Source organism: Astyanax mexicanus, chromosome 19 (assembly GCF_023375975.1).
Source record: "Astyanax mexicanus isolate ESR-SI-001 chromosome 19, AstMex3_surface, whole genome shotgun sequence".
Lineage (NCBI taxonomy): Eukaryota > Metazoa > Chordata > Actinopteri > Characiformes > Acestrorhamphidae > Astyanax > Astyanax mexicanus.
Window position 1 is genome coordinate 37,995,118 of NC_064426.1, and position 16,669 is coordinate 38,011,786.

General features: G+C 40.1%; 1 protein-coding gene across 1 annotated transcript in view; it reads left to right on the forward strand.

Annotated features, from left to right (window-relative positions):
- Positions 1-16,669, forward strand: part of smurf2 (SMAD specific E3 ubiquitin protein ligase 2) — an 83,449-nt gene that overhangs the window by 47,342 nt on the left and 19,438 nt on the right. The window contains exons 6-11 of the mRNA XM_049467631.1: positions 4,300-4,384; positions 5,143-5,226; positions 8,189-8,391; positions 10,995-11,079; positions 11,669-11,827; positions 12,545-12,589. Of these exons, the coding sequence (XP_049323588.1) occupies positions 4,300-4,384; positions 5,143-5,226; positions 8,189-8,391; positions 10,995-11,079; positions 11,669-11,827; positions 12,545-12,589 (661 nt within the window). The remainder of the gene's footprint in view (positions 1-4,299; positions 4,385-5,142; positions 5,227-8,188; positions 8,392-10,994; positions 11,080-11,668; positions 11,828-12,544; positions 12,590-16,669) is intronic.

Here is a 16,669-nt window from a genome sequence, read left to right on the forward strand (position 1 = left end):
GTAAAAAAAAAAATATATATATATATATATAATTTTTTTGTAGAATATTTGGAATATGTAGAAAATATGGGCGCGTTGGTCTGCGGGAGGTTCCTCTAAGACGGATAAACACTTCAGAAATGAGTAGCGTCTTCAGATATTTTATATTAAAAACATAAAATAATGTAAAATCGCAATTATGCCATTTTGAAAATTGCATTAAAACTGTAATTCGAATTAACCAAATTAATAGTAAAAAAATCAACCCGGCACTAACTTTTTCTACACACACCATTACACGTGATAATTCACAAAGTCAGATTTGATTCTCATATGTGTAATTTCGTAACCTGTACAATTGTAATAAATCTGTAACAATGAATACTTCACCAGTAGTTACGCTGTTATTACATGGATTGTTAATTCGCAACTGTGCAGCTATTTTAGACACTTATTATAAAGTGGGACCAAACGTTAGTTTTCCTTTTAAAAGATCATAGTTTTTATTCTGTGTAACGTTTATTCATCTTCTGGATTTACATAATGGTTTAAAGTAAAGTGAACCCCAAAAAAAAAATAAAATATAAAGACACTCTTAGTTTCTCTCTAGATCTCCATCATGGCCATCTGCTGCAGGTTTCAGTTTTAGCAGGTTGAATCGAGTTCAGTGGTTGGTTGATGCTTCTTGAGGATAAAAAGCCTTCACTCTCGGCTACACCTTATTCTGTTCATACGGCTACCTGATTGGCTAGAAGGAATGAACGCGTGCAATATAAACCACCCCTGCTCATTCTTCAGACGAGCCGACCCCCCTTCCAGCATTCCTGTCTTCCCACTCAACCTGCCACATCTGCCTTTCATCCTGTGAGTCAGCCCAGCTCTGGGGACCGCCGGAGCTGCCCTGTAATGACTGTTAAACCCCCTCTTTTATACAGAGGGTGATGAGACAAACACCTCAAGGTGAAAAGGAGGAAAAAGGCTCATACGTTAGGTTAGGATAAGTATTTCCTTATATTTAATAACTACCTGCTCATCATCATTTGTAGCCAATAAAATGAGGAGAAAATAAGGGGTGCATTGAATATTTGGCAACTAAAATAATTTGGCTGAAATATTGCAAGAAAAACTACTTTTATTGTCATACAGAAAGTAAAAAGCATAAATAAAAAGGACATCATATTGTTATACTGCAGTGTTTTCCTTAACCTTAATACTTAAGTTCATTTTTATGCTGTACTCACATGTATCAAATGTAAAATAAAATATTCAGCTTCAGTTATCAAATTTTCTATCTATGGTTCTATGGTTTACTACCTCTTCACAAACATTCTGCCTTCCAGTAGAAAGATACTAGCTGTTTATGGCCTGGATAGTAAAGTTAGCTGACTAGTTACGTTAACTTAGCCATAGAATAGCACTGCTGAGGTAAATTTATGACGAAAAGTGCACAGCTGAGGTAAATTTATGACTATAATTACACTGCTGGGATAAATGTATCAATAGAATAGCAATACTGAGGTACATGTATGACCTAAATAGTAATAGTGAGGTTATTATAATTACAATAACATTGTGGAAGAAAATTCATGATTAGAATAACAGTGCTGAGGTAAATTTCTAAATAAATTAGATTGTTAGAATTGATTAGAATAGCACTCCTGAGTTAAATTTATGATCAGAAAAGCACTACTTAAGCACATTTATGATTAGAATAACACTGCTTAGGTATTCCGTATGATTTAGAATAGCACTCCTGAGGTACATTTATGATTTGACTAGCACTACTGAGGTATATGTATGACTAAAATTGCACTCTTTAGGTAAAGTTATGATTAAAATAGCACTTCTGAGATAAATGTATTGTGCATTATTGGTATGTCTGCTGGGATACTAACTAAATTAAGTGTTCAATAACTATTTATAATGTGTAGTTTTGTAACTTTTCTTTGATTAATATATTTAGGGTATTTAGTTTATTCAGTGGTGGAAAAAAATGCAAAATGCAATGAAAATGTGTTCATATTAAATTTTTATCCATTTTGTTCACTTTTGGTTTCAGCCAAACAATTCGGTGCATCCCTAGAGAAGATAATCTCGTATTTTTTATGTGAACGTCTTTGTTCCACATTTTTCAGGACTGTTGATACTCCGAGCCCTGGCTAGAAAACATGCCCATATTAAGATGAACTTGAGCTGAACCCAGAGGTGCATAGCGACAGCAACCTGAAACCCGGCTCTGGTCCGGTTTAAGAGCGCAGGCAGCCTGTGCCCTGTAAACCGCCAGCATGACCCGCAGTGCAGACATGAGCTTGACACCCAGCTTTATGAGCAAGCCTTTAGTCACAGTCTCCTCTGTAGCAACTTGTGCTTCAAATAAACGCTTCCTGTGATGTCAGCGCTGGTGGTGCTCTCTAATTACAGAAGCACAGCTCTTCTCTGAAGCAGACGCCGGCGTACGTGCCTGGCCTCCGTGCGAGTCTCCGTCTCCAGTCTGTCAGAGCTCACAGATGGTTTGCACCTCGTACCACTGCTAATGGTCACTGGAAGGCATCCCTCATCCCTCACATGCTCTTGTGAAAGGCTGCTCTCAGAGCCAAATAGGCCACCCATAAGTCATAAAGCTGAAATGTGGCAGAGATTACTGAGCTGTTTAAACATCACTCAGATTTAACCCTGTGAACTGAAGAAGGAGTCTCCACTCTTCAGTTCACCACACTTTTTTACTTATAAATATTAGTTCATTTAAATTCTGAATGTAAATGCAACTATCCAGTGTATTTTGATGTGAAACGTTCTTTTTGAATACATACTTTTTATCAACATTTTACAGTGGTCATCCTACATTGTAAATGAATACTAAAGTCATCCAGACTATAAAGTAGTAACTTAAAAGTGTTAAAAAAACCAAAATACTCTGTGAAGCATTTAAGTGGTCTTATTTGTGGTGCTGTTTGATTGACCTTCATTCCTTAAAGTATTTTTTTTTGTCTTTACTGTAAAAGGGATATTCACTGTATACCAACTCTACCTTGTCACAACTTTACAACTGATGCTCTCAAACACATTAAGAGACAAGAAATTCAAGTAATTAACTGTTGATGAGTTCAGCACAGCTGTTAACTGAAAGCCTGAATTCCAGGTGACTCTACCTCATAAAGCTGACTGAGAAAATCCAGTGGAGATGTTCAAGAGGAGATACTTTCAAAACATCTATCATCTTATTTTTTTATTTTAACCCATTTTTTCCCCCAATTTACACTGCCAATTGCCCAACTCAACCATTAGGACTCCCCCTATCACTAGTGATGCCCCAACACACCAGGAGGGTGAAAACTAGAACATGCCTTCTCCGATACATGTGAAGTCAGACTCCGCCTCTTTTTGAACTGCTGCTGTTGCAGCATTACCAAGAAGCATCACAGCGCTACTACTCGGAGGAAAGCACAGCGACTCAGTTCTGATACATCAGCTAATCACCCTATGTGTGATGAGGGGAGAGAGAGCACCATCTACCCACCCAGAGAGAGCAAGGCCAATTGTGCTCTCTCAGGGCTCCGGTAGCTGATGGCAAGCTACATGAACAGGATTCGAACTGGCGGTCCCCTGATCATAGTGGCAGCGCCTTAGTCCATATTCTGGTTTGTTTTACACTTTGTTTTTACTAAATATTCCATGTCTTAAGAAATTATCTACAATGCAGAAAGTTTTAAAAATAATGAGAAACCACTGAATTTAAGGTGGGTCCAAACTTTTGATTGGTACTGTATTAGTCTAATTTTTAGTTTAGGGAAACCATAATGTTTAAGAAATGCTATAAAAAAAGATATTCTTAACAACATTAAATATGCAAACACACCCCGGTCATAGCATCTTTACAGTTAAGGGGTGGTAAATTAGACAGCAAGTAAACAGTCACGTGATGTATTAAAAGCTGCAAAATGGGCAAGCATAATGATCTCAGACTCTTAAACTGTGATAGCATGTAATCTGGGTTAGAGACAGCTGGTGAATAAGAGGCCACACCTCACAGCTTACAGTAGTTAAATATTTCTCCCTCAGTAAGTTTCTCTAGAACAGAGCAGAGCAGAGTGGTTTACGTCAGACTACTCTGAGTGGCTCAGTTCACCTCGTAACTCTTTCATTATTCAGGAGCTTTTGGAAGATTTGGGGAGTGCCTTTAATATTTGAATGATATGCTTGCAGGTTGTAGAGTTCAACCTCTGGATGAGTGTTGTGAATCTTATATTTGATGTCTTCCTTTCTGAGCTTGTGTATGTGTGTGTGTGCATATGTGTGTGTGTGTGTGTGTGTTTTGTGCAGTGAGCCTGCAGTCCAGAGACAGAATCGGAAGTGGTGGGCCGGTGGTGGACTGCAGTCGTCTGTTTGATAATGATCTACCTGATGGGTGAGTTTTTCTAATTAATATATATACATATTTAGGCCTTGTATGAAAGACACTGATTAAATTGGCTTATTTTATGCACATTTCTATCTTTTACCTTGCCAGCGGTTAATTTTTTACACCTTCCACCTGCGTCATTTGAACAGCAACAGTGCTTGTGAATATATCTACACTGACTAAATGCAGCCTAGACAGACGATAACAGTCAGACATTCATTGCTATTTTGGCATTAATTTGCCCCCCCCCCCCCCCAGTTCCTATGCATACATGGTACATGCCTGTTGGCAGCTATGTAAACTTTTACATCAAGAATAATTAGAATGAACGAGTGTAAACAAGCAGGTCCATTTCCTCTGCTAAGAAACGTTGGACATGTCCAGGTAGCTACACCATTAAAATAGCAATACGCCAAAGTCACATTTTATTTTTGGTTTATTTAACATTACGCCCAAAATACAACCATGTTTAATTAGGAGAATTAGTACATGCCTTTTGTTTGTTTCAAGCCACACAAGGTGTACTTTTCCTGTTGTTACTATAGCAAAGACACACAGACACACCCAGAATCAAGCTGCATGGTTTGCAATTGACAGGTCGCCTATAGATAGCTAAAATAGGGCCCTATGTGTGTTTTCCTTTTAAAAAATGTGATGTGCCTTTAGGTGGTTTTATTAGTTTAGTTAGACTCAGTCTGAAAAGATCTTTAATTAAATTGTGAATTTTGAACTAATGTCTGTGTGTGTGTGTGTGTGTTGTGCAGCTGGGAGGAGAGGAGAACTGCATCGGGTCGAATCCAGTACCTGAACCACATCACACGCAGCACGCAGTGGGAGAGACCCACCAGGTGAGTGACAGCTAATCTAAAATCAGAGTTTCTGATTTCAAAAGTTTGGACACACCTTCTCTTTTTTAATGCGTTTCTTTATTTTCATGACTATTTACATTGTAGATTCTCACTGAAGCATCAAAACTATGAATGAACACGTGGAGTTTTATGTACTTAACAAAAAAAAAAAGTATATTCTAGTTTCTTCTAAATAGCCCCCCCCTTTGCTCTGATTACTGCTTTGCACACTCTTGGCATCATTCTCTCAATGAGCTTCAAGAGGTGGCCACCTGAAATGAAAAGTTTTCCAACAGTCTTGAAGGAAGGAGTTCCCAGAGGTGTTTATTAGCACTTGTTGCCCCTTTGCCTTCTTCACTCCGCGGTCCAGCTCACCCCAAACCATCTGGATTGGGTTCAGGTCCGGTGACTGTGGAGGTTCAGCTCATTTTTTTGTTAAGTACATAAAACTCCACATGTGTTCATTCATAGTTTTAAAGCCTTCAGTGAGAGTCTACAGTGTAAATAGTCATGAAAATAATAAAGAAAACGCATTAAAAAAGAGAAGGTGTGTCCAATTTTTTGGCCTGTACTGTATATGCTGTGAAGGTAGTCTGCAAGGCATGACTTAAAGTATGACAAATGACTTGGGGAAGAGGCTTATCTTTACACCCTAGGGGTGTAAAAAATGTAACGCAGTGGAAAAAATTTACGATGTGCATCGTGGGAACATACGATTTTATGTTCTGTTTATAAATTGTTATGCAGTTGTGTTGTTTGAACACCAAAGGTCGAAATCACACTAGAACCAGCGGGCGTAAGCAAAGGACAGAGAATGAAGCCAATTGCACAAGTGTTTTTTTATTTGTTATGGTGGTGGATGGGGGTCTCACAGTGGTATCATGAATCAAGTTGAATCGTGAACAGAGTACATCGTTGTACCCCTACTAAATACAGAGATGGTTGTGCAGAAATCTCATAAAGTTCTGTTAAATTAATTCAGAAATATAGAAAATTCTGATTCCAGGAAGCACTGTGGTAGTCTTACAGTAGTTATGAAGTCATTCATTGCAGTAAGATGAATAAAAGCTTTTAAGACTCTAATCCTAGGATCTGAAATATGAACTGTTTGGTGAGACACTGTATTAACTGTATTTTGCAGCATAATCTCACACTGAGTCATATTTAGTCACTGCAGACCCACAAATATTATGTTGTCAAGAGAGACACTGACACACAATCATCACTCGGGTGACCGTGGAATGTGTGAGTGAGTGTGTGTAAACCAATCAGACTGAAGCAGGGTCTGTAATAGCTAGTGCTGACTCTTCTTCACCCTCCACTGCAGGCAGACATCTTCATCATCAGACACTAACGATACACCTCACTTACACACACTGTCTGCCCTCAGGATGTGGTTCAGTGCCCTGCAGCCTATCCATGAGTTTACAAAAGACAAATCTTTATATTCTTCTGACTGTCGGCCTGTTGAAAACCTCACAAAATGCAGATGAAGCCTCCTCAGATGGCCCTCATACGTTTTCCTCTGCACACAGATTAGACCTTGACTTCATTTATATAACGCCTGGATTTTTAATAGTTCTGGATTTTAATTTATGCTAATTTAAAAGTGGGTGAATTCTGAGCTAATCCAGTAAAGCAGAAGCTCTAGATAAAGTGCTTACTTTATCTCACACTTTGTGTCCCAATGTTTGTGGATACTACTTCTATTAAATGTGTTCAGCCACTTAACTGGCTTAACCATCACTTAAGGCTTAACTGCTTTTGCATTTGCTTTGTTTGGTCCGGACTTTTGGACTCTTTAATTTGGGTCCGAACCACAGTAGCAGGTGTGAAAGAGGAGGTGAATCACAGTCCAGACCGGAGGACTAGATTTTGGTCTGAGCAAAAGAGGTGTTCTCAATCCGGATCTACTGAACTAAGGTCCGGTTCTTCTGCAGTGTAAAATACTTTTCTAGATGGTTCAGAAAAAAAACAGACCAATTATAGGGAGCTGAACCAGTTATATTGGTGTTATGGTGTTATGCCAAATTATGCACCCCCCCCCCCCCCCCCCCCCCCCCCAAGTCGTGCAGAACGTCACACAGCAGTATGAACACAAAAGCTTGGACTGGGAATTCATCTTATTTGCTGTAACAGTAGATTAACCCTTATTTCAAAACCGAAATAAAAGGAACTAATATTCTACAAATCTATTTTTAATATGAAGCATAGAGAGACTCCGCCCCCACCGCTGATGACAGTGACAGGATAGGTAGTAAAGTTATTTATTCTGCTCACTAAACTGCAGTGTGAAACCGAACTGTGTGCATATGTTTACAATTAACCCAAACAAATACAATATAATTATAATACAATGTAAAAAGACAAAAACCATGGTGCGGACTATGGTCCAGACTTTTCTAATTTGCACCCACTGCTGACACAGTTGTGCAAATGCACTCACAGAGAGCTTGTGGGTCCCTGAGAAGTTTTGCTCATAAAAGAGAACTTTCAAAGGCAGATAATTAAACATAATTTTAATGTCTAATGCCAAGGGAGCGATGTTCTCTGGAATGATGATGGTATTCCATCCAGTAGTTTTGGGATGAGTCAGAAGTTGGGAGTTAAGATGAGATGATGTGGAGGGGTGATGGTCATCCAGCATCCTCACATCATTAACACTCTTGTCTTTAAATGCAATCAAATCCAAACAGCAATGCTCCAGAATCTATTAGAAAGCTCTACTGGTGAATCTTAAAATGTTACCATATTGCCAACCTCATGCTTTGCCATCACAAGCTTCCTTTTAAAGAAAAAAAAAATCTGTCATTATTATAATGAGTTGTGTAATTATATTTAATTTTGCACATAATTAAGTAATTATTTGATTATGATTAATCAGATAATTGTTTATAATTACACGCACACATGTTCTCTCTCTCTCTCTCTCTCTCTCTCTCTCTCTCTCTCGCTTTCTCAGGCCGGCATCAGAGTACTCGAGCCCCGGTCGGCCGCTCAGCTGTCTGGTGGATGAGAACACTCCCATTATGACCCCTAATGGTGCAGCAGGTGTGCAGGCTGGTGACCTGCGGGTTCAGGAGAGGCGCGTCCGCTCCCAGAGACACAGAAACTACATGAGCCGAACTCATCTCCACACTCCTCCAGACCTACCCGAGGGCTACGGTTAGTGAACAGCTACAGTACTTTATTTAATTTATTTTCCCATATTATCTGGCCAATTGCATTACCAAGTAGCATCACAGTGCATTCGGAGGAAAGCGCAGCGACTCGGTTCTGATACATCAGCTCACAGATGCCTTGTGCTGATCGACATCACCATTTGGAGTGATGAGGAGAAACAGTGACATCAACCCACCCAGAGAGAGCAAAGCCATTTGTGCTCTCTCGGGGCTCCAGCAGCTGATGGCAAGCTGCATTTCATTTTGTGCTTTACTCACCCAAAAATACAGTTTTCAGTTTTTTTTGACCGGGATTCGAAGCTGCATGATCGATCTCCCGATCACAGTGGCAGCACCCAAGTCCGCTAGACCACTCAGAACCCCACTAGTTACTTTACTTTGATACAGTTTAGAAATTTCTTTGTAGAAAATGAGAGAATTCTCCTCCAGGCCCACTGATATACTTTTTCACATTTTGTCACCTTTTGTCAACCACAAACTTCAGTATATTTTATAGAGTTTTTAAGTTAAGATAGACCAACACAAAGTAGCACATAACTGGGATTTGTCTCTGCTTACTGCTTTGCGCATTTAGAGACTGAGATTTTTGAATATTCTTCTCTATAAAACAGCTCAAGCTTAGTCAGGTTGGATGAAGAGCGTCTGTGTACAGCAATGTACACATAAATATTCTTTGATCTAAACCATTTCACTGTAAGTCTGGCTGTATGTTTAGGGTCATCGTCTTGCTGGAAGGTAATCTCCTTACCAGTCTCATATCTAATTTTGTATGACCGTATACTAAAATATGGATTGGCACTTTGTGCTGGGTCAACTCTTCACAATGGACGGTGGTTTCTGGTTGAGAGTATGCTGTGCGTGATTGACTGATGCTTCTCACTGGTGTGTGTGTGTGGATGTGTGCTGAGTATAATGGGTTGTATGTAAAAAAAATAATTATAAAATGTAATTGGCTGTCCAGAAAGTAGCTTTAAAAGTGTAATGTAATTCATTCACTTTCTGAATTCAGTAAAATCAAATTAACATCTTCAGATTAAACATCTATGCACAGTTATCGTGTAAAAACACACACAAACAACCCTTTCTATATCCACTGATATGCCCAGGGGATGTGGTGAGTTCACTGTGCACACAGACACCAGAGGACTCATACCTTCAGCCTGCCAGAGGAATGCACTTACACACACAGACATGGTGCAGGGAGCTGCTTGGCGTGTGGAAGTGAGCGGTGTTGCTGAGGGAATTGGAGTGATGCTGTAGCTCTGTGGAGAGAACAATGTGTCTGAAATATCTCTCTCTGACACGCTGTCATCACCAGTGCAGGGTTAGACAAGGCAGGTCCATATGGAACAAGAGAGAGAATGTGTGTGTGTGTGTGTGTGTGTGTGTGTGTGGTGCGTATTTGCAAGAAAGAGAGTTTGGGCACATAGAGGTCTAATAGAGCAGAGGTGTGTATGTGTGTGTGTGTTCACACGTGAGTCAGCATATCCTGTGGGATGCAACCGTAGAGACAGAACAGGGTGGGGATTATACACACACACACACACACACACACACACACACGCACACACTCGTGCATTTGTATGCATGTGTCCATGGAGAGAGTAGTGGAGGTTAAGTACACGTAATGTGGAATAAGTGTGTGTGTGTGTGTGTGTGTGTGTGTGTGTGTGTGTAAAACGGGGCGTTGCGTGTCAAAAGGAAAGCCAGTGGGATCTCGCCTCCGTGAAAATCTCTGTCAACAATGATAAATGAGCTCTCAATGAAACACACACACACACACACACAGCTCTCTGACAACCTGTTTTCCTCAAAAATGCCATTTTTTCCAGACACAGATGCGCTACAGGTTTAGAAAACATGTTTTTTAACCTACTGTATTTTTCGCACTATATGGTGCACCGTTTTATAAGGCACACTATCAATAAACATCTATTTTCTGGTCTATTTTCATATATAAGGCGTACCGGATTATAAGGCACATTTTAAGAGAGACTATAATAAACTTCTAATTCAGCAGCTCTTGCCACCAGGTGGTGGTGGGGGGTTAAGAAATGTTTTTTTAAGAAAAGCTAAGCTAAATAAAAAAACTGTAATAAAAATACTTTCTTTTAAAGTCAAACGAGCGCTGGATGTTAATCTACACATTTCTCGCCTGATTTTTTTTTTTTGAGTGAGTTTCTTTGCAGTAAGCTTAGATTCCTGAATTTCTCCAGCACTAAGGCTGGAGCATTAGCCTTAGTGGCTAACTGCTAGCGGTACACTGCAAAACCCTAAGTGTTCAGTTAAGCCAGGGCGATATTAGCTAGCGGTTCATCCCACGTAGTTTGTTTTAACACAGCAGAATACAGTCCAATATACTCCCCTCTGAATGGTGAAAGAGATAGCGCGATGGTAATCTATAAACATGTATTTATATTGAAGTAAAGGGAAGGTTAAGGTGGTATACACATACAAATGCTGCTAATCCATCTTTATGTTGTGTTTATTATGTATTAGTTTTTTTTTCATTAGCTATCCAATAAAGGCATATGTATTGCCAGCTCTGACTTACCCTACACTCCTCTCTCTGATTCTGTTTCACAGAGCAACGGACCACACAGCAGGGTCAGGTGTACTTCCTGCACACCCAGACAGGAGTCAGCACGTGGCACGACCCCAGAGTACCCAGGTAACACTCCTCCCCACCATATACCTATTTCTGGCCCTTCTTACATTCATTTTAATGGTTGTTACGAACTCTAATCGTACACAAGTCTTACACTGTGACATTATTTGGATTAGAACAGCATTTTTTTATAGCAGAAATGTGCCTTGACACAAAGAAGAGCTGTGGTCAGCTGTTTTCTGTGGTGTTGATTCGTCATTTAAAGCTAAATTTAGGTTATCCAAGTGCTATTTTTAGAGTTTTTATAGCATCCTCGTGGGTGAGAATCTGTCCCTAGAGAGAGCAGAGCGGGTGTCAGCAGTGTGTGTTTTTTCCACTGTGCCCTCCACAGCGTTTTGCACCTAACACGTATTACCCTTTACTGTGGGAATCTTACATTTGGCATAAGTGGACAAAAAGAGAGTAGTCCACTGCAGTGAATTATACTGTGATTTCTTTAGATTTTTATTGGAGATTTTTTATCTTGTCTGTTTGTTTTCCTGTTTTGTGCCTTTCTTTTTTTTTCTTTGGTTTGCTTGCATTCCTTACTTTATGTATTTCTCTCTCTCTCTCTCTCTCTCTCTCTCTCTCTTCTCATTCTCTCTCTCTGTAGGGATCTGAGTAATGTGAACTGTGAGGAGTTGGGACCTCTGCCTCCAGGCTGGGAGATCAGGAACACAGCCACAGGCCGGGTTTACTTTGTGGACCACAACAACAGAACCACGCAGTTCACTGACCCACGACTCTCGGCCAACCTGCACCTCGTCCTCAAGTAAGAACTGCCCCATTTCTGTCCATGTTAAACATAATATTGTATACAGTCACATTACAAGGTTCTTGGGTCCTATCTTACACTTTGAGTAAGATGCTTTGTGATGCTCATTGCTATCTTACAATCCACCAACAGTCTATTTTTACGTCTTTCACACCTGTGTCATTTAAATAGCAATATTGCTTGTAAATATATCTATGCTGATGGACGTGGTGGTCCGGAAGTGAGGTGTGTTCAGGTAAATTTATGGCGTATTGCTATCTTGGCCATGGAAAACACAGGTGCTCCACTGACTGAAAAGAACCTTGATAACAGTCAACAATCAGAAGTTCATTGCTATCTTGGTAACACCAACGTCAGAGCGCACCTGGCTCTAAAAGAGAATTGCAAGTAACACGCATTGGTTTTATTTCACGTTACAACCAAAACGCACCTACAATTAATTAAATGAATAAGTGCATGCCTTTTGCGCTTTTTGAGCCGCGCAAGGTGTACTTTTCATTTCGACAGCAAAGACACACTGACACGCCATAAATATATCTGCACTGTTGAAGACTCACCTATAGATCACCAGAATAGGGGCCCATAATGATTCAAATCATACTCTGTGCTTTGTAATGTGAATGTTGCGTTATACTCTCAATCACAGACAAATTTTTGAATTGGGCATTAAATTAATTGAATTCATATGTTATTATTGTACACTTTCTTCAACAGTCCCAGTCCTAATGGTTCCCGTAGTGCAGGCGAGGCTCCAAACAGGTAAGATGTGCATCTACAATAAAAAATTGATTGAAGTGGAATGCAAGTCTTTATATGTGTGTGAATGTGATGATGATATATGTTAAGGATTACAATATTAGAGTCAAAAGCCCTATCTGGACGGGATTAGTTTCTCAGGGGGAAGTCTGTGAAAAATATTTTACACTTCTACTCAGTGATAAAACTCCTGCATCTGGACTTCAATGGAAAAAACAGGAGGACCAGTGTGTTTTTAGGCTTTCTCAGTCACATGGCATCGCGTTCAGTAGCTCCTCCATTTCCACTTGTTGTTGTGTTTTATGTGGATCTCCGTGGAAACTACGCCCAAAGTGTAATTATGGTGCGCTGCAGTGGACAAACAGCTAGCTACTGGAGGACGACGGATGTCAGCGAAAAACAGTAGATAATTCAGCCTGTAATTTTCTTAGAGGACATCTGAAAAAAACATAAATGGTTATTTCAGACAGGAATAAAATCACAGAGAACCCCTTATAAAAGAGAAAATGGCCTCAGGACCCCCTGAGAAACTAATCCCGTCCGGATAGGACTATAGGATAAGTTTACAACTATTAAAACAATACAATTGAAAGTTTAAAACAATTGAAAGGCCGTTCTAGTACCTGGATACAAGATGAGATACTGTATGGTTGGGCCTAGAGGAGTACATGTTCTGTGTGGCATCCTGCAGCACATTTACCCATAGATGTTGAAGCAGCTGGGCCTGTAGATCCTGCTCTACACTATACAGCTGGTCTAAAAAAATATTGACGATAAATCTGTGAAGTTGGCAGGCCAAGCAAATGTTGAGATCTGGCAGAACATTCCTGGGAAACCCTTGCTGTGTGTGGGTGAGCATTATCCTGCTGAAAAATGCCAGTGATGCGAAAGGCGGAGATGGAGGGAGAAAAGCACTCTTCACTGCTGTGATGCACAGAAATGGAATGAACGAGAGTTTTTTTTATTTCCATGATATGACATTATTCTCTCTCTGAAATCCCCTCTGTCCATTTTGTGTGTGTGTATGTGTTTTTGCCTGTGCACACACTGCGGGTCAGAGGAATGCACTGATGAAGATATCGGGTTTCTCTTTTCCTGTTCTGACAGATCAAAGAACATGTTCTACACTGCTTTTCCTTTCCATACGTTTTTTCCTGATCCTAGTCCAGAGAAGACCTTATAAAAACCTGAGACGTGCTCTGCGTTTAAGCCATGTAGGACCTGAAAATACAGGCCACTGCTTTATTTCAGTGACTCATTCACTCCGTGGTCATTTACTGCTAAAACCAAAAGAACAACCTATGTGAGGAATCCAGTACAGTTAATGGTATACAGCCTTTTTATGTAATGTGGAGGGTTTTAAAACACTCTTCTTACTCACGCATTTAATTAACAGGAAACCCAAACCAGTCCCAAAGCACTGCTTTAAAGAAACTTTGTACTTTGTACTTGTACTGTTCCACACTGGTGTGGACCCAATAGAGTGGTTATGCTTTCTTTTTACATTTGCTGTGTTGCTTAATCAGGATCAGTTTTAGATTCCCACCATGATTTCTAAGAGTTATCAAATTTGCATCTTAACTAAATGCATGAAGAAGCTCTGGTGCATCATAAGATAAAATTTAGTGTTAAAGGAGAACTCTGGTGTGAAATGGACTTGAGGTGTATAAAAACATGATAAAAAAGTACTTACCTATCTTAAAAAGCCCACCTCCGCTCTCCCGCAGCTTTCTGAGATCCAGCATTTTGTACACTTTGCCCAAACAGGCTTTTAGACTGATTAAGAAGAGGCATGTCTTGTGCCTGCAAATCACTTTTTTCACTGTTATTCAGGCTCAAAGTAGCTCCTGACATTTAAAACGAGATATTAATAACTTTAAAACGGCACAAAAAGTTTATTAAAAACCGCAGTTTACATCCCGTAGCGTAGATAAATGTCCAGGTGCCGCCATTTTTAAATTTAATTCACAACAAGTCAACCGTCGAGCACAGGAACTCATGCATTTCCAAGGAATTAAGGAATTAATTTTGCAATCTGCCCAACTATCCTACTTATTCGTTCGTGCTCGGCGGATCCCACCCTATTGTGATTAAATTTAAGATGGCGGCACCCGGAGATTTACTTACGCTGTAGAATGAAAACAGTGACTTTTAATAAACTTCTTGTGCGCTTTTTAAAGTTCTAAATGCCTTGTTTTAAATGTCAGGGCTCTCTGGACTCTACCAATGTAGAGCAAGTGTGGAGCTACTTTGAATAACACTTGAATAACGGTTTAAAAGCAATTTATCTGCAGTGGCAAATATGCCCTGTCTTACTCTTTCTACAGGCTGTTTGGGCAAAGTGCACAAAATGCTGTATTTTGGAAAACTGTGGGAGAGCCAAGGTGGGCTATTTAACAAAGATAAGTACTTTTTATCATGTTTTAATACACCCAAAGTACACCCATTTCACACCGGAGTTCTCCTTTAAGTGGATGAACATCTGCAGTTTTTAAAAGTAATTAATAATTTGTTAGTAATAACTCCTAGCCAGTAGTTCTTCTGCCTCCACCAGACCTCAACACAGCATCAGGACATTACTAAATAGGGTGCAACTAGAAAATGTAATGCATAATGCATTATGCCGCCACTATAAGGACTAGAGGAATGTCCCACTGGACAGTTAGAACCAAATCAACCGCATGACTGCATGAATGAACTTGTGGCTACATTCAGATTTCATTTTGTGATCTGGACTAAAGCCTCACACCTTGAGGAGCAGCGAGGAGGACAGCAGACATCAGCCAGCCTATGGGGGTCACTTTTCCATTAGAGCCCATGAGCCAAAGCTCCAGCCATCCCAGTCACTTAAAAGTGCTGGATGTTCCAGGGAGGAACACACTCTGGTAAAGACATCAGAGGGACTTTGCTTAGTGGAGGAACGTCACCACATCTGTCTTCTCTCAGTGCAGAGGAGCTTAGAGGAGCTCAGACTACCTCACTCTCCACCTCCTGTAAGACCCAACAAAGAACCACTACCATGACTGTCCAGCTTACTGCATTATACACTGTTGTATTGCATATGATCTTATATCTTAAATATTACATATTAAGTACTATTGCTCAAATATTGTGTAATTCCCTGATTACATATTTAGAATCATAAAATTTCATGGTCCAGCGGGCTAAGAACTGCCACTATGATCAGGAGATCACTGGTTCAAATCCGGTTTATGCAGCTTGCCATCAGCTAATGGAGCCGTGAGAAAGCACAATTGGCCTTGCTCTCTCTCTCTGGGTGGGTACAGTAGATGGTGCTCTTTCTCTCCCCTCATCACTCCAAAGGGTGATGTCGATCAGAACAAGGCTGCGTCTGTGAGCTGATGTATCAGAACCGAGTCGCTGCGCTTTCCTCAGAGCGTGCTGTGATGCTAAGCAGCAATGCTGCATCAGCAGCAGTTTGAAAAGATGCAGAGTCTGACTTCACATGTATCGGAGGAGGCATGTGTTAGTCTTCACCCTCTCTAGTGATAGCCGGAGTCCTGATGATTGGGTTTGGTAATTGGCCATGTAAATTGGGGAGAAAATGAGGAAAAAATTAGGGGAAAAAAAACTGGTGATTTTTTTTTAATCAGCCTGAATGATAAAGGCAGCAAATCTTTTTCAGCAAACAAACAAATGCTAAGTCTGACTTTGCTCAGCTAATTAATATATGATAAGTGATACTGAGCTGTTTATTTCATTTGATTAAATACCTATCCACAGAGAGCAAGGTCAGTCAGTGACTGTGGCATTACTTGTGATTGAACATTAGTGAAAGCACTAAAGAATGCTCACTAAAATGCACTAAAATACTAGTCATGCCCCTGTTCTAATATGTCTTTATGCATTTTCTTATATAGTACTGTCACAGAAGACCTTGCCCAAGCTGCCAAGCTTAGTATCAGTCTTCAGAAATGGCTCTAGCTTGTAGCTTTCAGATATGAGGTGTTCGAGGGCCTCTACTGCAGGACTGGGTTCTTCTCTGGTGGTGATGGTCACAGCAGCAGGTTCCTAATCCACGTGGTATTCCTTCGTTTCTTCTTTTTGCCTATTTGCCTTTTC